Source organism: Otolemur garnettii, unplaced genomic scaffold (genome assembly GCF_000181295.1).
Source record: "Otolemur garnettii isolate 467f Iridium unplaced genomic scaffold, OtoGar3 scaffold00028, whole genome shotgun sequence".
NCBI classification, from domain to species: Eukaryota; Metazoa; Chordata; class Mammalia; order Primates; family Galagidae; genus Otolemur; species Otolemur garnettii.
Window position 1 is genome coordinate 14381142 of NW_003852423.1, and position 23476 is coordinate 14404617.

General features: G+C 40.1%; 1 protein-coding gene across 1 annotated transcript in view; it reads left to right on the plus strand.

Moving 5' to 3' along the window:
* Positions 1-17535, plus strand: part of AVL9 (AVL9 cell migration associated) — a 57867-nt gene extending 40332 nt beyond the window's left edge. The window contains exons 10-15 of the mRNA XM_023512424.1: positions 4927-5061; positions 6577-6796; positions 9564-9681; positions 14164-14217; positions 14733-14821; positions 17150-17535. Coding sequence (XP_023368192.1) covers positions 4927-5061; positions 6577-6796; positions 9564-9681; positions 14164-14217; positions 14733-14821; positions 17150-17265 — 732 coding nt within the window. The 3' untranslated portion in view covers positions 17266-17535. The remainder of the gene's footprint in view (positions 1-4926; positions 5062-6576; positions 6797-9563; positions 9682-14163; positions 14218-14732; positions 14822-17149) is intronic.
* Positions 17536-23476: the final 5941 nt, after the last annotated feature.

Below are 23476 nucleotides of genomic sequence, written 5' to 3' on the forward strand. Positions count from 1 at the left end.
TGGGGATTCGAACCCGCCACCTTAGGTGTATGTGGCTGGTGCCTTAGCCGCTTGAGCCACAGGCGCCGAGCCTGGGCAAATTTCTAATCTTTGTATATCTGGGATTTTTTTTTTTTTTTTTTACAGTTTTGCAGTACAGTATCAAATACGGAAGCAAAAGTACCCTAGAAAAATGGAAAGCCACAGAGGGCTTGGATGTGGAGGCTTTGTATGAAAGGACTCATGCTGTTGCTGCCCCCATATATTAGGACCTTTCAAAGACTTAGGCTAAATTGGTCATTATTAAAGTAATGGTGGCTCAGTACCTGTGGCTCAAGCAGCTAAGGCGCCAGCTACATACACCTGAGCTGGCAAGTTTGAATCCAGCCAAACAATGATGACGGCTGCACCAAAAAATAACCGGGCATTCTGGCAGGCAACTATAGTCCCAGCTACTTGGGAGGCAGAGGCAGGAGAATTGCTTGAGCCCAGGAGTTGTAGGTTGCTGTGAGCTGTGATATCACAGCACTTTACCCAGGGTGACAGCTTGAGGCTCTGTCTCAAAAAAAAAAAAGAAAATGTAATGGCACAATTTTTTCTTTTTCTTTCTTTTTTTTTTTTTTTTAGACAGTGTTACTTTATCACCCTCAGTAGAATGCTGTGGTGTCACAGCTCACAGCAACCTACCTCCATCTCCTGGACTTAGGTGATTCTCTTGCCTCAGCCTCCCGAGTAGCTGGGACTACAGGTGCCCTCCACAACACCCCGTCTATTTTTTGTTGCAGTTTGGTCAGGCCAGGGTTTGAACCTGCCATCCTTGGTATATGGGGCCAGAGTCCTACCCACTAAGTCAAAGGTACCGCCTAGCACAATTTTTTTTTAAGAGACAGTGGCTCTGTTGCCACTGTTTTGTTCTTTGTTTGTTCATTTGTTTTTACAGAGTCAGAGTCTTACTTTATCACCCTCAGTAGAGTGCCATGGTGTCACACAGCTCACAGCAACCTCCAACTTCTGGGCTTAGGTGATTCCCTTGCCTCAGTCTCCCAAGTAGCTGAGACTACAGGCACCCGCTACAGTGCCCGGCTATTTTGTTGTTGTTGCAGTTTGGCTGGGGCTGGGTTTGAACCCAGCACCCTCAGTATATGGGGCTGGCGCCCTACCCACTGAGCCACAGGTGCCACCCCAAGCTAATTGTTGTTTTTTTTTTAATTTCTTTTGAGACAGAGCCTCAAGCTATCCCCCTGGGTAAAGTGCCATGGCATTGTAGCTCACAGCAACCTCCAACTCCTGGGCTCAAGCAAGTCTCTTGCCTCAGCCTCCTAAGTAGCTGAGACCATCGGCACCCGCCACAGTGCCTGGCTATTTTTTGTTTGCAGCCGTCATTGTTGTTTTGGCGGGCCTGGGCTGGATTTGAACCCGCCATCTTAGGTGTATGTGGCTGGCACCTTAGCCACTTGAGCCACAGGCACTGAGCCGATTGTTTTATATTTGGTAGAGAAGAAGTCTCACTATGTTACCCACACTGGTCTGAAACTCCTGGCCTCAAGTAACTATCTCATCTCAGCCTTCCAAAGAGCTGGGATTATAGGCATGAGCCACTATACCCAGCTGTAATGGCACAATTTTAATTGAAACTACTATTTTAAATAATTTTATAAATATGTAATATTTCTATTTAGTTCAATATTCAAAAGATTACAAAGCATCTATAGTAAAAGGTCATCCTTTCTCTTGCTATCCAGTGGCAGCCAGTATTACCAGTGTCTTAAGTTTCCTTCTGTGGGGGTATTTTATGCATAAACAAATACATATTTTCCACTCCCTTTTATATAAATGATAGTAGAAAATTCTATTTTTCTACTCCATTTTTACATATTACTTAGAAATAAATGTCAACTCATTTTATGGCTATAGGGTACTCTTTTATAGATAAACATTTATTTAGTCCCATATTCTTAAATAGGATTCCAGTCCTTTGGTAAACTATTCTACAATAAATAATGTTTTATAAATACCTTGTCATACATAAAAACATAAAATTGTAAAATAAATTATGAAAAGTAGAATGAGAATGCAGGGTGGATGAAAGGGTGTGTAGTGTATATATTTATAATTTTTTTTTTTAAGACAGGGTTTTATTTTGTCGCCCTCGGTAGAGTGCTGTGGTGTCACACACCTCACAGCAGCCTCCGACTCCTGGGCTTAGGCGATTCTCTTGCTTCAACCTCCCAAGTAGCTGGGACCACAGGCACCTACCACAACACCCAACTATTTTTTTTTTTTTAATTATAGTTTGGCCGGGGCTGGGTCCGAACCTGCCACCCTTGGTATATGGGGCCAGCATCCTACCCACTGAGCCACAGGCACCACCCTACATTTATAATTTTTTAAAAATACTTTAGGGGAGACAGAGTATTGCTCTGTTGCCCAGGCTGGAGTGCAGTGGTGTAATAGCTCACCGCAGCCTCAGACTCCCAAGTATTGGGACTATAGGCTCACAGCACCACCTCCAGCTAATTCTTTAATTTTTGTAGAGATGATATCATTTTTTGTTGCAATTTGGCCAGGGCCAGGCTTGAACCTGCCACCATTAGTATATGGGGCCGGCACCCTACCCACTGAACTACAGGTGCCACTCTTGCCTCAGTTTTTCTATTTTTACTAGAAACAGGGTTTCGCTTTTTGCTCAGTCTGGTCTTGAATTGTGAGCTCAAGTGATCCACCTGCCTTGCCCTCCCAAAGTGCTAGGATTATAGGTGTGAGCTACCATACTCAGCCCAGCCAAAAATATTTTTTAGAAGCTTTGAACTACTGATTTTTTTACCATCATTCTTAGTTTTGTTGCTGTTTTGATTTAGCCCAGAACCTCATGGTTGATAATAAACTTCTCTGATAGAATCAATTATGAAATGTAATACCGTGAGTGATTAAATTAAGTTCTTATTACTCTTTTGCAATATTTTTTGTAATAATTGTCAAGAATGCTTTGTTTTTTGTTTTTGGGGTTTTTTTGGAGACAGAGCCTCAAGCTGTCACCCTGGGTAGAGTGCTATGGCATCACAGCTCACAGCAACCTCCAACTCCTGGGCTTAAGCGAGGTCTCCTGCCTTCACCTCCCAAGTAGCTGGGATTACAGGCACCCACCACAACACCTGGCTATTTTTTGGTTGCAGCCGTCATTGTGTTTGGCGGGCTGGATTTGAACCCGCCAGGTGTATGTGGCTTGCACCTTAGCCGTTTGAACCACAGGTGCCGAGCCAAGAGTACTTTTATCAGGGAGTTGTCTCAATGCTAGTCAGGGGAGTGGATATTCTATTGGGGATGCGTCAAGTGTGAAGAGTAGTCCATGTTGCTAATGTGTATGTTTGGAAACGGGCACTTGTGGGGAAGGGCATCTCTTGCTTTTAAATCCACAGCACAGTGAAGTTAGGCATGAACCAGTGAACCCTGAACCAGTTGTTTTTAAAGAACAACTGAACAACTAGGTGCAATGGCTCATGCCTATAATCCTAACTCTCTGGGAGGCTGAGATAAGTGGATTGCTTCAGCTCAGGAGTTAGAGACCAACCTGACCAAGAGGGAGACCCCATCTCTAAAAATAGCCAGGTGCCTGTAGTCCCCAGCTACTCAGGAGGCTGAGGCAAGAGGATCACTTGAGTCCAAGAGTTTGAGGTTGCTGTGAGCTATGGCATCATGCCACTCTACCAAGGCTAACAAAATGAGACTGTCTCAAAAAAAAAAAAAAAAAGATTCTGAATAAGGGGCAGGGATCCTTTTAGCTTTCAGTGACAAGGGGCCTGAGCTGAGAAGCACTATACTGAGCATCTATAATGCATGCATTTATTTTTGATGGTTCTGTTAATTAAGGTTTGATTGATCAGGGAAAGACATTGTCAAAAATAAGAATACCAAATTATTAGACATACATTCTAACTTTGGAAACCTACCCTCTCTTACTAAAAAATTAAGAGCTATCTGTTAATTAGGGCACATCCAAAGCATGTTCCTTGTTGCAGTGAGGAATAAGAAGTTACAAAAGGGATATCTCCTGCCCTCAAATTTGTCTCATGTTGTAAGCAAGACATCATCCGCTGATTCAATGTTTTAAAAAGTGGTAAGACATATAAAACTTATGGAAATTGAGGTGGAGTATAAGTTCGGTGGCTCAGCAAATCTGCCCTTCTAGCTTTACGCACAACTTGCCCACTTGTTGAAAACCTATTCTGATTTAGAATCCTTCCATATCCTCCTCCAGTGAATCATTCTAGTGACACATTTACCCTCAGGATATATGCTAGTTTTTTTGTATATTGAAACACTTGCTGCAGTTCAGCAATTCAACTGTAATTTTCAGAGCAGTGCTATTTTCAAATACAGCTCAAGTGGAAATTAATTAAATATACAACTACTGCCAATGTCCTTTTTGCTTTAAGTATTTAGTAGGAAATATCTTAAGATATTTTTGCATGATTTTTAACAATAAGACAATAAAACATGCTATGTGGTGCTTTGCCTTTCTTATAATAGTACTTTGGTTATGTGTAGTTGTATATGATTTAAAATTTGAATAGCTTTCTATGAAGAAAAACCATTTTTAATCAGCTTAATACTTCATTTCCTAAATGAAAAAGTCCAGTTTATTAGTTATTATAGAGACTTTCTTAACTGCACTGAAAGCAAAGTGATCATGTATGACAACGTTTGTGTTAAAGCATCTTGCCGGGATTTGCCCATTTGTGGAGAACATTAGCTGATCATTAACTGGGTTTAATTGCAGTCAATTCCTGAGACTCCCTGGAATGTTATCTTAGTGAGTTGAAGATAAGCTGCCTTAGAGGCAGGGCAGGGAAGAACAGTAGTTTCTTTGTTTACTATTACCTCTCTAGGTTTAAAGAGAAAGTGTCCTTTTACTTTTTTAATATTTTCTATCACTCTTGTAATTCATAGGGATATCTATGTTTGCCCTACATGGCCCTGCAGCAGCATCATCTTCTCTCTGATGTCACCGTCCGGGGATTTGTGGCTGGAGCTACTAACATCCTTTTTCGACAACAGAAACACCTGAGTGATGCCATTGTGGAAGTACGTTTATGTGTGAGTGTGTGTACTTGGCTCTGCTAGTCCCCCCTCCACCTTTTTTTTTTCCTTTCTTAAATGTAATTATGAAGATACAGTCACAATACTAATCATGATGTGTCAAAGATAGTATAAGTGCAACTGGTCTAATTCTCATACCAACCTGGTACATAATACTGTTACTGTCCACATTTTACACCAGCAGAGGCTAGGGAACAGAGAGACTAGTGACTTGCACAATATCAAACAGCCAGTAAGTGAGTGAGCCAGGATTCCAACCTGGGCAATATGGGCCTACCATGACCTCGCAGTTTGTTTAGTTTTTTTTTTTTTTTTGAGACAAGAGTCTTACTTTGTCTCCCTTAGTAGAGTGCCGTGGCATCACAGCTCACAGCAACCTCCAACTCCTGGGTTTAGGCAATTCCCTTGCCTCAGCCTCCCAAGTAGCTGGCACTACAGGCACCTGCCACAATGTCCGACTATTTTTTTGGTTATAGTTGTTTGGCTGACCTAGGCTGGGTTCAAACCTGCCACCTCCAGTGTCTGTGGCTGGTACCCTATGAGCTACAGGCATTGAGCCGCAATTTGTTAAAATATGTTTATTGTTTGAATGATTCCAAAATTTTGGCTTGTTAATGTGCTCCTCGTATCAAGAAGAAGGAAGCTAAGAATAAATATTGAACATCTCACGGCAACCTCCAACTCCTCAAGTGAGTCTCCTGCCTCTGCCTCCCAAGTTGCTGGGACCACAGGTGCCCGACACAACGCCTGGCTATTTTTTTTTTTTTTCAGTTGCATTCATCATTGTTGTTTGGCAGGCCCAGGCTGGATTTGAACCCGCCCGGGTATATGTGGCTGGCGCCTTAGCCACTTGAGCCACAGGCGCCGAGCCGGAAAATGGTTATAATATAATGAAAAATCCAGCATTCAAAACTACTATAATTCTAATTATGAAGAAGAAAAATATTTATACCTTCTAAGACAGGAAGGGATTGCTTCAACATTATTGGTTACATACATTCTAGTCCTAAAGTTGGTCAGTGGGTTCATGGATGTTTGTTTCATTGTTAAATACTTTAAAACTAACCTGAAATTTATGTAATTTTTTTTTATATCAGGTAATACATAACAAAAATATTTTAAAGTACCTCTATACTCAAAGGGAAACAATTTTAAGGAATTTTACTTGTTTAAATTTGATTGTTACTTGTAAAAGAAAGGTGATTTTTACTGTGTATATATTTCTGTGTTTTCCAAAATATTTGCAGTCTACATGAATTACTTTATAATTCAAAATTACATGTTTATGTATGTATTTTAAAAGCAGAAAATGAGTATTTTTTAAGTAGAAAAAAAACCTTCAAAGTAAAAACCTCTGTTTTTCTTAGACTTACCTTTTGAAAATGGTATTATTCATATCTTTTATTTCCAGCTCCAACTTCCCAGTAGTTACTCTTTAAAATGTGGCATGGATATCTACGTGAATGCCCAGACTCTGACTTATACCTGGGTACCCTCTAGGTAGAAGAAGCTCTGATCCAGATCCATGATCCAGAACTCAGAAAGCTGCTTAATCCAACTACTGCAGACCTAAGGTTCGCAGATTACCTAGTGAGGCACGTGACTGAGAACCGGGATGACGTCTTCCTGGATGGCACGGGCTGGGAGGGAGGTGATGAATGGATCCGGGCCCAGTTTGCAGTCTACATCCATGCCCTGCTTGCTGCCACGCTGCAGTTAGGTAAGGAACCACAGAAAGCACACAGCCACATTTTTTGTCGTAATTTTTCATTTTGTCACATTTATGAAGTTTTGAATTGCATAAGAAATACATATTCTTTATAGGAAAATTACCAGTTGCTCCCTCATACAGAGATAATAACCCTTCTTTATATCTTGAGTACTTTATGTCCTTCCAGATCTTTTTCTATGCCTATGTTTTAGATTTTGGTTTTACTGTGTTTTGGGCAGTTCCTCTATAAAAATGGATCTCTTTATACATCTTTTCTGAAATTTTTTCTTTATAATAGAAACATGAATATATCAACATAACTTGAATATCACTTTCACATGGTTGGTTAGTATTTCATTGTATGGAAGGATATGGGAGTATTTGGCAGCTATTTATAAATACTGCTTACATATTTTTAAGATATATAAAGGGAGAAAAGAGAAATATAAAAATAGAAATCATTTAAAATGACATAAGTGAATAAACTTTCAAATTTAAATTCAAATTTATATCCTATTCTAAGAAATGTTATTTCTTTTAAATGATTAAAATGGGGCAAATAAACATGTGCTCACTCCTATAGTAAACCTGTCTCATTCCCTGTAGGAAAAAAAAAACATATAAAAAGTGAAAATGGAGTCTGCAACAAGCTTTCCACCTTCAACATTGGGCAGTTATTAGTGGAGTTATTGTTAAAAGTGTATTAAGTTTGTGTTTTTCCTTTTTGCAATTATCTATAACCACTATGTTTTTAGAAAGTATACATAGCATAAAATTTACCTTCTTTTAACTATTTTTAAATGAACAGCTCCACAGGTGAATTAAATACATTCACATTGTTGTGTCACTTGATTTTACAAATCAACACCACCACCACCTCCTTCCAGGTTAGTCCTTCACATAGTGTATATGGAGTTTTAAACCCTGGCTTCAGGCATATTGATTTGTAAAGGAACGCTAAGGAACAGGTTCTCATTTATTAATGGGATATTTTTAAATGTCTGCCAGTGCTGCAAATGTAGAAGCTGAAATGCCAAAATTAAATCCTCCAACCCAGAATCATTCAGTAATCTAGAAAGAAAACCCCAGTCTTCACTGTCATGCAGCTTCATGAATTATTAATTTATCTTTTTAAAATATTTGCCCAGGAGGCTGTGAGTACTGAATAATAATAGTAGCTTTTTTTTTAACATTTAAGATATATAGAGACCTGTTCTGACTTTACATCTCATACTTCATTTCATTCTTACAACAATCCTAGCAATTGATACCGTGTCAGCCCCATTTTATAGAAGAGAAACTGAGGCTGGGTACAATGGCTCATGCCTGTAATCCTAGCATTCTAGGAATCTGAGGCAGGAAAATTGATTGAGATCAGTCTGAGCAAAAGTGAGACCCTGTCTCTATAAAAAAATAGAAAAATGAGCCTAGCAGAGGGGTACACACCTGTAGTACCAGGTATTTTGAGAGGCTAAGGCAGAAGGGTTACTTGAGCCCAGGAATTTAGATTGCATTGAGCTGTGATGATGCCACTGTGCTAGAGCTGGGATGACAGAGCAAAGCTGTCATTTAAAAAAAGAAATTAGACTGGCTCAGCACCTATAGCTCAGTGGCTAGGGTGCCAGCCACATACACTGGAGCTGGCAGGTTCAAACCCAGCCCGGGCATGCTAAACAAGAATAACAACTACAACCAAAAAATAGCTGGGCATTGTGGTAGGCGCCTGTAGTCCCACCTACTTGGGAAACTGAGTCAAGTGAATCGCCTAAGCCCAAGAGTTTGAGGTTGCTGTGAGCTATGACACCACAGCACTCTACCAAGGGCCACATAGTGAGACTCTGTCTCCAAAAAAAAATAAAAAAGAAAGAAATTAGAGAGACTGACACACAGAAAGGTTAAATAGCTCACTCATCCATCTGATAACGTATTGAAGTGAGATTTAGTCCCAAACAGTCTGATTGAATCCCACATTCTTAACAATGTCAAAAGAGGAAATCCAGCCCAATGAACTGCTTAAAGAGTATGTTCTTAGAACATATAGAACTGTGTCTCTTCTTGTTTTTTCATCAACAAAAGTTAATTATGTTTCACCTTCAAACAAAAAATAAGCAATTAATATATGAAGCAATAGTCTTCACATCAGTTTTCAAACCATTTCTATTCTTGCAAGTGGAGGAAACACTCTGCATAGAAGCTTTCTCATGATATTGATAAAGCTGAAAACTTCTACGCATTGACAGTCAAATGTTGAGAAATTTAAGAATGAGACACCAAGTAGTGAAACAGAGTCCAAAGATGAGAAAATATTGGCTAATAGAACTAATTCATGTATTCATAATATTCTTTTGTAGAAATATGACATTTTTAAAAGGATAGAAATCCTAATTGCCTACTCCATATGTATAAATCATCATGTTTATTCACTCTCAAGCCTATAGTTTTTGTTTATTAAATAATGCTATCCTCATTTATGGTAAGGAGGACATGGAACTATTTTGGAGTTGTAAGGAACCTTGGAAAATATCTGGCTCAACCCTCTTATTTTCCAGTTAAAAAAATGAAGTTCTGAGTGATTAAGTGACTTGCCAAAGGCCACATAGCTTCTTAACAGGATTTCTGGAACTAGACCCAAGTTTCCTGACATCTGGTAGGCTATCTCCCCAACAAAATGGAGGGTGGGGGGAAAAAGCCATTCCTTTACCCTTTTTGGTTGTTAATCTTCACATCCCTGAATGGCTATAGTCTACTCAACTTCTTTCAAATATTTACTCAACAGATAATGAAAAGATATTATCGGACTATGGGACAACTTTTGTTACAGCATGGAAGAATACTCACAACTACAGGGTGTGGAACAGCAACAAGCATCCAGCACTTGCAGAAATAAATCCAAAGTAAGTATGTCCTCTGAAGATTGGTTGAATGTTGGTACACTGTGTGCTCACTATAATTATATTTTAACTTTGATATCGTGAGTATCTTCAAGAATCTCCTTAAGTAGGGTATACACGTAAAAAGCCAAAAGGCTCCCAAATATAGGGAAACGCTTAAAAACTTCCATATTCAAACATCTTACCTAAAAGCACGAGGCATTATGGAGAAGGCCTAATTTTTCTCCAAGTCTCAGTGTGATTCAGAGAGGAAGTTCTGGGCGTGTAGTGATGCTCGGTATGCTGTGGTTCTGCTTCCCTCTCCCTGGAGCTTTACTTTAGCATCATAGTCAAACACCATAGACTGGAAGGAAGTACCACTGATTTAAACCTTGAAAGTTCTTGTAGAACATGAAGTATGAAAAACCAATTAACGTTAATAGTTGGACTCCTAAATAAATGGGTTAGACCTAGCTTTTATGTCAGATTCTAAAATTGAACACAATTTAATACCTGCAACAGGCTTGGTGCCCATGCACAGTGGTTAGGGCATCAGCCACATACACCATGGCTGGCAGGTTCGAACCCAGCCTGAGCCTGCTAAAAAAAAAAAACAACAATGACAACTACAACAAAAATATAGCCAGGTGTTGTAGTGGGCGCCTGTAGACCCAGCTACGTGGGAGCTGAGGCAAGAGAATTGCTTAAGCCCAAGAATTTGAGGCTTAAAGTTGCTGTGAGCTATGATGCTATGGTACTCTACAGAGGGCAACATAATGAGACTATGTCTCAATAAAAAACAAAAAATACTGAATAGTGACTAGATGAAGGCCTTATCCCTCATGGGTATAAAAGATATGCTGAAGATTGAAACCATTATGAAACAGTAGCATCTGTGTCTGAATGAAACAGAGCAGTGTCGAAGGAGATATAATTTGTACGTTCTAGGAACTTGATTTCTAAATTGACAGAATAAAATGATTTTTTTGTTGTTGTTGTTGCACTTTGGCAGGGGCCGGGTTTGAACCCGCCACCCTGGGTATATTGGGCCGGCGCCCTACCTACACACTGAGCCACAGGTACCACCCAAATGATATATTTTTTTAATAATACGTGCATGCACTGTTGTATTTCAAAGTTTTACTTCTTGGTGGAAAACAGACAAAAGACAACTTTGTATCAATTTTCTTGCTATTTGAGGGCTAGGATTAACTTTACTAATGTGATCTAAGTGGTGCTAGAAAGGGTACCTCCCTCCCATACAGACACACAATCAGATATCTAAGCCGTAGCTACTCAGGGAGACATCTACATGAATGAGGTGGTGCACAAGGGTTTGGGTAACATGTCTCTTAAGCTTTATATCACCTATCGAGAAAAATGACTGGGTTCAACACCAATTTTGGTGAATTTAATCTTCATACTTAGCCATAGCAGAAACCTGTATTGCCATTCGAATGTGGCAAAAACAGAATTAAAAGGCAGAACCATTTTAATAGTATTAAATGATTAAAGGGCTAGAGTTCAAAGTACTCTCCCTCACTAACTCAAAGCCCGTACTGAGGGGTGCTGAAGGGAAACAGATGTGAGCTCCTTTGCGAGGTGGCACTCACAGGACAGTGCTCAGAAGGCAGGTCTACCTTAACTGTTGGTAGTCCAGCCAGTAGGGCCATCCCAGGTACACTCTCAACACACACTCTGAACTGGGCAGCCTGGTCAAATCTTTGTCACTGCCTCTTGGTGCTTTTAACTTGAACCAGCTCTAGATTTTAGTGCAAGTCCATAACAACCTTAACTAAAATGAGTTTTTAAGGATTATAAATTAGTGCTTAGAAAATTGTGTGGGACGGTGCCTGTGGCTCAAAGGAGTAGGGCACTGGCCCCATATGCCCGAGGTGGCGGGTTCAAACTCAGCCCCAGACAAAATAGAAAAATTGTGTGAAGGCTCGGCACCTGTAGCTTAAGCAGCTAAAGCGCCAGCCACTTACACCAGAGCTGGTTCAAATCCAGCCTGGGCCTGCCAAACAACAATGACAACTACCACCAAAAATTAGCTAGGCGTTGTGGCGGGCGCCTATAGTCCCAGCTACTTGGGAGGCCAAGGCAAGAGAATCACTTGAGCCCAAGAGTTGGAGGTTGCTGTGAGCTGTGATGCCACAGCACTCTACCCAGGGCAACAGCTTGAGGTTGTGTCTTTAAAAAAAAAAAAAAGAAAAGAAAAGTATGTAAAGAAATTTAAGCTATTTAGGTTGAAGACCTGTTATCTGAAATATATAGGTAAAGAGATTATGCAGATATGCTGATAGGCCACGAGAAAACTTCCCCTTCACCCTCGGAAGATTTGCTAAAATATCAACTGAGAAAACAGAGACTAATGTAGGAGAAATGGCATCCAAATTTATTAATGTGCACCAAGGAGAACCACAGAGTGATTAACCTCATAGGTAACAGCCCTCAGAAAGAATAGATGTACTAATACATACCCACACAGGAGAAAAAGGCAAATCGTGCTCCCACTTCAGGGGCACAATGTTAGGGTGTATAGCACCCCTCTTGGGGCAGGACGCAATTATAAGAGAGACTCTACCTAACAAATGCAAACATTGTAACCTATTTCTTTGTACCCTCAAATTAACCCTAAGTTAAAAAAAAAGAAGAAGAAATAGATGATAAATGTTTCTTTCAGAGCTTTAGGCTTTTTCTTATGTCCAAACAAGGGAGGCCCTCAGAGAAAGCCTGGCTGTATCTGAGGCAGATTTTTTTTTACAAGTGCAAATCGCCTCCAACAAACAACTTTTTAGCTATTCTTATATACCCCACCCTTCTAAATAGTCACCTTAAAATATATCCGAGATATATTTTGGGGTGAAATATTTTGGCTTCCTTCAATAGCCAGCAGACTTACAACATTTTCATCAAATTAAAATTAAGAATTGATAGACATGAGTTGTTATCAGAAGGTGTTCATTTAGAACTATTTCAAACTAGGGCCAGGTGTGTGGCTCATGCCTGTAATCGTAGCACTCTGGGAGGACGAGGAGAGTGGATTGCCTGAGCTCACAGGTTTGAGACCAGCCAGAGCAAGACCCCTACCTCTAAAAATAGCTGGGTGTTGTGGTGGGCACCTATAGTCCCAGCTACTTAGGAGGAGTAAGCCCAGGAGTTGGAGGTTGCTGTGAGCTGTGATGCCACGGCACTCTACCCAGGGCTACAAAGTGAGACTCTGTCTCAAAGATAATATTCAAACTAGTAATAATTTTTGAGATCTATGAAACCCTTTCTTCAACTCCTAAAGATCAGGAGGGCAGCACTCTTAACTTAAAAAGCAATAGATATGTTTCATCCCTAAATACAGCCATTCCAGGAACACAGAGAATGATTACGTGACCTATTAATATTTTCAATCCTGTGATTCATGAATCTAGAAGAAGGAAGAAGTATTACATATGCTTGCTTTGGCCTGAAGAATAGTTTGTTGTCGTTTGAAAAACCATTAATAGTGTTTTTATTGGTAACTACAGATTTCACTAAGGTCACTTTCTTTGTTAGACTTTGACAAAGAGATCTCTGCTAGGAGAGTTTAGATATTTATTGACACTGCCCCCCCTTAATGTAGTACCATTGCCTGATTTTTTTAAATGTACTTTTTTCTTTCTGTATAACAGAAAGAAATAAGAATAATAGATGTTGGCTCGGCGCCCATAGCACAGTGGTTACGCCAGCCACATGCACCAAGGTTGGCCGGTTTGAACCTGGCCCCGGCCAGCTAAACAGTGACAACTGCAACAGAAAGTAGCCAAGCATTGTGGTGGGCACCTGTAGTCCCAGCTACTTGGAAGGCTGAGGCAAGAGAATTGCTTAAGCCCAAGAGTTTGAGGTTGCTGTGAGCTATGACACCATGGCACTCTACTAAGGGTGACATACTGAGACTCTGACTCAAAAAAAGATAATACATGTTATTATAAAAATAATAGCACTGCCATTTTTAAAACCTGCTTTTTGTACTCCTACCAGAAAGTATAGATTTTGCTCATCCATCCACAAGCCTTTGACAAGTGACCACACATTATGAGATATAAAGTAGATTGAGGTCTCGCTCTGGCTCAGGCTGGTCTCAAACCTGTGAGCTCAGGCAATCTACCCTCGTCCTCCCAAAGTGCTAGGATTATAGGTCTGAGCGGCACCTGGCCCCTAGGGAGCTACTAAAAAATGTTGGTACTTGGGTCCCACTGCAGACCAAATAAATTACATCAGAATAGCATTAACAAAACCTCTGGGAGCGCAAACAACACCCCTGTTTTCTGAGTGAAGAAACTAAAGCTCAGCGGGGTTAAGTAGTTTCTTTGGATCTCGTAGCTATAAGTGGGGAGCTATGATCAAAGTTTCCAAATTGACCACCTAACTGTGTTACTGCTAAGAGGTTTACTTACGTTTTCTTGTGATAAATCTTTTGTACAGTTTTAGTAGTGAAATACTCCTAGTTTAAGCTCAAATTTTGTTTTACAGCCATCCATTTCAAGGCCAGTACTCAGTATCAGACATGAAGTTAAGATTCTCACAGTGAGTACTTAAAGAAAATACTGGGAAAATTCTTATGTTTGAATTTATGCCATGTTTTATTGCTAATTGGGAATTGTTTTTCTCTACTTGATAGACTTGTGCTTCAAATAGTAACCAAATATGTGCATAACATTCTCTAGCTCAGCAGTGTGTATGTTTCAAAGTGAAAACACTGCTGTTCCACAAAGAGTGGTGTGAACTAATAACAGGATTTGCCATTTTCATTTTGGTGAAGTACTTTTAGCAAACTGTGATTGTCACGGAGATTTAATCGTACATCCTCATGTCTTCACCACATTTTTATCCATCTATATATGTTCCTCTTGTACATTCTGAAAATAGAAAAGGTTTATTTTATTTTTTAACCTTTATTAAAGGTTAATTAATAACATGATAGTCTAATTTCTTTTTTAGTAATTCCGATTTCGGATAGTTGTAGAAGAGTTATTGTGTGTATATGTCTGTGTGTGCCTGTGTGAAATTTAAAAAAATTATACCTAATACTTTTTTCTTAGTTCTGTTCAGAACAGTGAACGTGGCAAAAAACTTGGAAACGTCATGGTCACAACCAGCCGGAATGTTGTACAAACAGGAAAAGCTGTTGGTAAGGCATGCCTTTAGGGAGGAACAGATTGGAATCATAACACATCTATTTTCTCTCCTTGTTATGTTAATTGATAAAAACATAAAGTTGTTGAGATCTTTGTATCACATAATAATATAAGAGGATTTTTTTTTTTTTGAGACAGAGCCTCAAGCTGTTGCCCTGGATAGAGTGCTGTGGTATCACAACTCACAGCAACCTTCAACTTCTGTGCTTAAAGCAGTTCTCTTGCCAAGGCCTCCCAGGTAGCTGGGACTATAGGCGCCTGCCACAATGCCTGGCAATTTTTTGGTTGTAGTTGTCATTGTTGTTTGGCAGACCCAGGCTGGATTCAAACTCTCCAGCTCTGGTGTACGTGGCTGGTACCCCAGTCCATTGAACTACAGGTGCCAAGCCATAAGAGGATTTTTAAAGTTTTATCTTACTCATTTTAGAAATTCTTATAGTACTGGATAATATCAAAAAATGTTCAGCAAACTTTACCGTATCTAATGGAGAGTGACAAGTTTCTCATGAGGTCATTATTCTGTTACCAGGATTTGGGCTTCATTAGATTTCTTCCCCCATTCCCTGTGCGGCCCACAGATCTTTATAAATAACAGAGACTCAGAGCTGCCCCTTCTAAGGTAGTATTACACAAGAAAGAAAACCAATAGAATTAGGTATTTTATTGGTTTTTGGTTTTTTTTTGAAAAGATCAATTCTTTGGAAGACTCTTATTACCAAATTGATGCAATAAAAAATAGAAAGCTTGCGTGGTGCCTGTGGCTCAAAGGAGTAGGGCTCAGGCCCCATATACTGGAGGTGGTGGGTTCAAACCTGGTCCCAGCCAAAAACTGCAAAAAAAGAAAAAAAGAAAAAATCTAATAAAAAGACAAAATGTTTGAATAAATATTTTTAAAAAAGAAATAGAAAATTTGAATAGTCCTGTATCAAAGAAATTGAATTCAAAATTTAAAACCTTGCTTAGCAACATAGTGAGACCCTGTCTTTATTTTTTAAAAAAAGTTTTTAATCAGCTGGGTGTTATGGGCCCATAGTCCCAGCTACTTGGGAAGCGGTGGCAGAACACCCAGAAGTTTGAGGTTGCTTTGAACCTTAATGGCGCCACTGCACTCCAGCCCAGGCTAACAGAGGGAGACTTTGAATGTGTGTGTGTGTGCATGCCCACCCTCAGAACTAGACAATCTCTGTATAGGGTTCCTTAAAGCCCCAGGTATCTACATACCTGGAAGGAGACAGTGAAAAAACTCTACACTCTGGCCAGGCGAGGTGGCTCACGCCTGTAATGATGAGGTTTAGGAGGCTGAAGCAGGTGGATTGCTTGAACTCAGGAATTCAAGACCAGCCTGAGCAAGAGCAAGATTCCCCCTCTACTAAAAATAGAAAAATTAGCCAGGCATGGTGGTGCGTGCCTGTAGTCCCAGCTACTTGAGAGGCTGAGGCAAAAGGATTACTTGAGTGCAACAGTTGGAGATTGCTGTGAGCTAATGAAGCCATGGCATTTTCTACCCAGGATGACAGAGTGAAACTCTGTCTCAAAAAAAAAAAAAGACAGACAAACACATTTTAGTGCAAAGGAATTGATTTATTTCTACATCATATTATGCATTGAACTTATTTTGAATTCTTATTTTTAATAGAAAAAATATACTTTATTATGGATACATGAGGCAGATTATTAAATTTTAGTGCTACTGTTGGTGATAGTTACATTCAAAGGCCCAGTCTCTTTCACACTTCCTTCTCCATCAATAAAGGGAGTATATGATTCAACTTCAATTTCACTTTAACGTCAAAACATTAAAACAAAATCTGAGGCAGATAGAGCTCCGTATGTCTTTGTTCAGTGTAACTTAGTTTTGTTTTGTTTTTTTAATTAAATCATAGCTGTGTACATTAATACTGTCATGGGGTACAGCATGCTGTTCCTATGTAACTTAGTTTTAGATGACAAAAGCAAATCTCCCTAAAACAGCCGACCTACTCTGTTTATTAACTTGGTATTTAAAGTACAGAGAGAAATTTGGCTTTTTAAACTCTGATACACAACCAGTTTGCTAGCATTGTAGATGTTAAAGAAACATTTTGATGAATACTTTCAGAATGCTTACACGAGTAGGGTCCTACCGCAAGACATTGTCCAATTTTCTGTAAGACATTCCCATGGAAAGGGATTGTTTTGAAACTAGAAATTGAAATGGTATTTTTGTAACTAGTAACATATCTGTGTGTTCTGATTAATTAACGTATTAATTAGTGTTGGCCTTTCACTATCCCTTAAAAGTGAAGACGTTTTCTTTTGTTTCTCCCCTCCCTTCCATCCAGGCCAGTCAGTTGGGGGAGCCTTTTCCAGTGCAAAGACAGCTATGTCTTCATGGCTTTCTACTTTCACCACTTCCACCCCCCACAGTCTCACCGAGCCCCCCGATGGGAAGCCTTGAGCCAGGCATCAGAGGCTGCTGTTGCTTTCTTCCGTTTAGTGCCCCTGTCTGTCTGCTGCTCCCAGACTGTTCTTCACCGCCACAGGTCCACAGCAGGGGACCATATGTCGAACTGTTTACATGGACGGTTGCCCTCTGTCTAAATGAATGTCACAGGATGCTGAAAAGATGAAATCACAACCATAGCAGGGATGGCTTTCCAGGTTGCGGTTTAAATTGACTACTTTTATTACAGTCTGAGCCTGATTAAAACACATAGAAACCTTCTAATGAATTTTGATTTCTGGTATTGTACATTTGTTTACTTTAGAAAGGTTTTTACCTATGTAAATTTTGTTCTCTTTTGCTGTTTGAATATCAAGATGGTCATTATAATTTATATTTGCTAAAATTAAGTTATATTACTATTTTAATTTTTCTGAAGTTGGCCTTAAAATATGCTTATAAAGCTAATAGGCCAAACAGTCCAGCCTGTGTTACTGTGCTGAGTTATGTGATGATTTTTTGTTTGTTTTTTACCCAGAAAACACTTATCAATTCACTTCCTCCCAGAAACATGAAAGTCAGAAGTGGTAGTTTTGAGAACTGGCTGTTTTGTTTTGTGCTTTTAATCTTCCCAAATTTCTAAAACCTTAACCTTGAAGTGTCAAGGGGTGTGCACTCCTCCCCTTCTGCACTGTGCACGTGGCCTGCACAGTGTTTAACCATCCTGATGGTTATGGTGGGAGGACAGTTTGCCAGGACTGTGCTGTGGGGAAATACTTTCAGAGACTTATGTGTTTGTCAACTCCAGTCATGTTGCGGTCTTTCACAAGCATTTTTTTTTAATCTAGAATTTGTGCCTTCTGTTTCTTCTTTTGAACAATTTTCTTCCAGGTGTTTGCAGACCCGTAGGTTTTCTCTTATTCTTCATAAAGCTTTTGGAGGCACTTGGCCTTCCTCCTTCCCTGAGTGGAAATCCTCTTGTAATGATTCCCTACCCCCTTCTGAAAATATTTATAAAAGAAAATCAAGATGATTCATAAATATTAAATAGAAATCTCATGTTAGCTCATATTCAGCAAAGCAAGAGGCAGGAGAAAAACATTGCATGACATCAGTCATCTGTTTCATAAAAATGTCTGGTTTGATGTTAGACACATGCATGTGTGTGCCATCTACTGAAGATTTATACACAGCTGGGCCTCATGTGTTTGCTGCACTCAGCTCTCATAGACTTCTAGGGGACCTTGGGTGGGTGTTCTCAGGGAGTACTTATGGGGAACAGACTGTCTTTTCACTTGGAAAATATTTTGTGAATATAATCTCCATATAATATAATGTATGTGTTGAGGAAATAGGGGCCTAAGATAAACACTGATTATATTTGATTTATTCTCTATCAGATGTTTATTTAAGAACTAAATTCCTGGCTCAGTGCCTGTGGCTCATGTGGCTAAGGCGCCAGCCACATACACCTAAGGTGGCAGGTTTGAATCCACCCCGGGCCCGCCAAACAACAATCATGGCTGCAACCAAAAAAAATAGCCAGGCGTTGTGGCAGGCCCCTGTGGTCCCAGCTACTTGGGAGACAGAGGCAGGAGACTCGCTTGAGCCAAGGAGTTGGAGGTTGCTGTAAGCTATGATGCCATAGCACTCTACCCAGGGGGACAGCTTGAGGCTCTGTCTCAAAAAAAAAGAACTAAATTCCTGGCCAGGTATGGTGGCTCATGCCTGTAATCCTAGCACTCCGATAGGCTGAGGCAGGTGGATTGCTTAAGCTCAGGAGTTCAAGATCAGCCTGAGTAAGAGCAAGACCTCATCTCTACTAAAAATAGAAAAACTAGCTGGGAGTTAATGACAGTTGCCTGTAGTCCCAGGCAGGAGGATCACCTAAGCCCAAGAGATTGAGGTTGCTGTCTGTGAGCTATGATGCTACGGCACTCTACCAGGATGACAAAATGAGACTCTGTCTTAAAAAAAAAAAGGAAGTAAATTCCCCTAAGGTATGTGAAATGAACACAGGGATATAATCTAAATGTCCCTAAATTTTCCAATTTGTGTTTCTAAAAGTATGGGTCCATTTAAGAATATTAAGTCAAGAATTCAGTGACAATAAATTGAAGGTGCTTAATGTGAGAACTCGGCTGATTCCACTCCTGCCAGGAAAGTTAATTTCAGGAAATATTATTTAAAGAAGTAATACCAAACAAAACAAACCTAATAAAGTACTTTGAGTATAGTACTCAGTGTTACACTGAGACTATAAAGAAGTCATTCAACATCTTACTGTTTCACGAGGCCACGTCATTATTTGGGGTCTGATGTTGCTCAGTTGTTTCTTCTTACCTGCCAGAAGTTCACTGCTAGGACCTTAGGAGCCCTGTGAGGGGCCAGCTAGCAAGATACTGGTTTATCCTTCAATTTGTATAGTGAGGTAAGCTCCTACTCTCACTGTTCAATAGCAATCCAATCCATACTTTGGAATCCAATGAAATAAAAATAGTTACATGAAATTTAACTTTGCTTCAGTTATCACTCATTCCCCATTTGAGTATGTGCTTTTAACTTTCTACTAATGTTTCTAATAAAGAGTTTGACCCTTAAAGTGGTTACTTAACTGGCTTTCAGTATAAAATAATATCTCAGAAGACAAAACTTTGGTCATAGAAATGATCAAAAGACCATACTCATATTTCCTTCAGGTTCTGAGAAGTAGAGTTTTCAGGGACCCTGAGTCATGACTGGTAGGGGACCCTAGGCAGCCAGCACAGTCGAAGGTGGGAACCCTCATACTGTGAACCTCTGTACTTCCGGCCCCGTCTGAGTGGCCAGCTTAGTAGTAGCCTCCCCCCAAACACTGGCTCTGTGAGCCTCAGGAGCCACCAACAGCCTATCTTCTGATCACTGGTGTGTGTGTTTGCATGCTTGCCCCAGTGTTTGCCAAGGCTTTTGTGTCTAAGAGCTATTTGCAACTAGACCTGAGGGACCAGGGTCAGCCAGACTTTTTCAGGTGTGCCAGGTACACAGACTACATCCATACTATAGATTCTGTAGCTTGATGGTGGTTTCACTGCTGTACAGGTGACTTAAAGGAATTTAGAAAATGTCCCTGGTATACTTTAGTTTCTCCTGGGCACTGTAATAATGACATAGGTAAGGAAGAGACAGTTAAAGCTACTGGTAGTGGGCTAGATGAATAGGAAAGGTTGCTTGTCAAAAGAAGGCTTAGAATGATTTTGCACAGGTATTTGGCTCACATGACCTCTGTGAATAGTCTGTCCCCAAATCCATCAATAAGTCACTAGTCCCCAACCCCTACAACAATTCTCATCTATGTTTGTGTGAAGAAACACAACAGCAAACCAGAGGATATGACGTGACTTGTTCAACTTCATCTTGCTTTTCAAGTTCTATACTAAGTATCTGATGTTTCTTAGAATAATTTCCTTTGGAAAACCAAGGAGAAAGCAAATTAGGAAGAAAGAGAAGTGAGGAGTTGTTGCATGGCTCAGGAACAAGGTACTTAAAATCTGAATGAAAGTATTTTGAGAGCCGTATTTCATTTGCTACAGGTTGTAAGAATTCCTTAGAAGGGAGGTAGAATTTGCTAGTTACAAGTTTTTAAGATAAAGCTATAACATTTTTCTCTCTGCCAGGCAGGTTTTGTTATTATTTTATATTTTGGGAAGAAAAAAAAGCTGGTGGCAGTTACAGCCAGTGGTCCTGTTCCCCTGCAGTGCTGGTGATGAGTTCGGGAGCATTTCAGCTCTCAGCGGCCAGTGTTCTCATCCTTAATCCCATGAACTCATCATCTGCTTCAGCACTTCCAGAAGGTAGCCTGTTAGGACAGTGACTGGTAAACATGCCTGCTGTTTTACTGGGGAGTGGCTTAGACCCCGGAAATGACATCCACATTTACATGCTCTGGTTCTTTGATAAGAGATGGTGTGGCATTCATGGCTTTTCCACCCAGTCCTTGGCGCCTTTAAACATAAACTGAAAATGCTACCCTAAGTACTCAGAGATGGTTGTCATTCCAGGCTACTTGAAGTTTTCTCATTCCAAGTCTTTGGACTTCATAACATTAGGATTTTTTTCTATAATTTCCAACATTCCATAAATATTTGTCAAGGACAAAGAAAGGGGATGGGATCTTTACTCTTTGCATATATTATAATTTTGTACACATGATATCCTACTTTCATTATGAAGAACAAACTAGCTCCCTTCTATGGTAATTCCAATATTAAAGATTGTGCATGTCTAAGGGATTGGATATATTTTGTAAAAGTCTAAATACATTTGTATTTCTGTGCTGTTGTAAAGTTTACCTTTTTACTTATATTAATTAAAGATAGAAACTATATATTTAAATCATGTAAATGGAACACAATTTAGAGGTTTTTTCCAATCTTATTTTTCATCAGTGTCCCACACATAGTATGCTGCTCAAAATTTTTTGTGTGCAATATAAACATTTGAACATTTCAGTCAGGTACTGAGCCAGAAAAGGTAATTGAAGTTTTCAGAAAGCTTCTGTGCTCAGAAGATATTTTGTTGTTTCCTTGAAATGTTAGTATTTTATAGCAGGAACAACAAGGTCAAGACTTAATGTTTTTCAGGCCACTTGGTCATTGGTTCCTAAATTTAGGAATCATTTGTTAATGAGTTGGGGAAGGCATTTAGTGATGGTGGGAATAGTTTAAATATTTGAGATTAAAGCCTTTTTACAAACTCTAAGAAAATTTAGGTTCGAAAACTTAGAAACTTTTCTAAAGAAGTTTAGCTGTGGCACATGTTTTGATCAGAAAGGTAGTTTCTCTTTGCTCTGATAATTTTAAAGTTTGTACTCGTTCTTTTTTGTCATTTGTTTAAAAAGTATTAAAATTATAAATCACGTCTAATCATACTGAATTGTAAAACTTCAATTGTACTTTTATTTTAAGAAAAATGAGAATAAAGTTATCCCATTTGTCCTGTATACAGTTGTACTCAACCTGTGCTTCTAGAAATGCCCTGCCTGCTGCCCATGTGGTTTCTGGCCTGCTTCACAGCTGAACGGCAGTGCTAGAAACCACACAGGATGAACCAAAGGACTCATTGCTCATTTGCTCTCTCATTTTGACACGGCCTACAGCAGAGCCTCAGCATTCCAGGTGGTGAACTCTGGAGGAAGAGCCCTCCGCTCCTGTGGAGTGCGTCTGCTGCACAGAGCACAGACAGCAGAGTCTGTGCTGAGACACCTGCAACAGTGTCTCATCCACAACACTGACAGAAGCCTCTATTTTCCACCTAGACTGGTAAGCTTCCAAACAGCCCTTGACATTTCCAGTGAGGACTCCCAGCAGATTTTCAAATGTATTTCCATGTACTGTGGTTCCCTTTGAACTATTCTACAAAACAAGGTTCGTGATATGCTTCATGGAAGAAGTAGACAAACTTCCTTGCTCCTGGGAGCCTGTGCTTCCTTGAGTGATGGTGCCTGGTTAAATTAGTTGCCAGTGTCCTAGACATGGACCGTGGGAGTCCTGGAGCTGATGAGATAATACCACAGTAGTGTGGCTTCCACTCATGGGAGGGAGCAAAGTCATGTGTGGGTACCCATCCCCTCCCAGGTAAGAGCTACCTGGCTTCATTCTGATAGGAGTTGCAGTTACTGAAACTGGTAACTTCTGAAAGGAGCCATTTGTTCCCAAGGAAGAACCCTTTGGAAAAGTCTTCTCTGGGCCAATCTACACAGGGTTAGGGAAGCACAGTGCAGCAGGGCTGACCTGCCCAACTTTACCACGAACCTTCACCAAATCCTCAACTTGGCACCATAAACACACTTGGTATGATTGTGGAGCCAGCGCCAGGGAATAACATGGGGCAAGAGATCCAAACAGTGTCTTTGTTCCCAATTCCATGCACACCTGCCTTTGAACCACTGACATACAAATTAGGATTCAGATATTTTTAAATGTGTTTTTATCCTTCATTGCACTGAGCTGCACTCCTGGAGCACACAGATACAAACTTGGATGTGGGAAAATGACAAAGGCCAGCTGATAAAATGCTTATCATCACTGAGGCCCACTGATGGGTACACAGGGTTCATTAAATTGTGTGTGTGGGCTTGGCGCCTGTGGCTCAATCGGCTAAGGCACCAGCCACATACACCTAAGATGGCGGGTTCAAATCCAGCCCAGGCCTGCCAAACAACAATGACGGCTGCAACCAAAAAAATAGT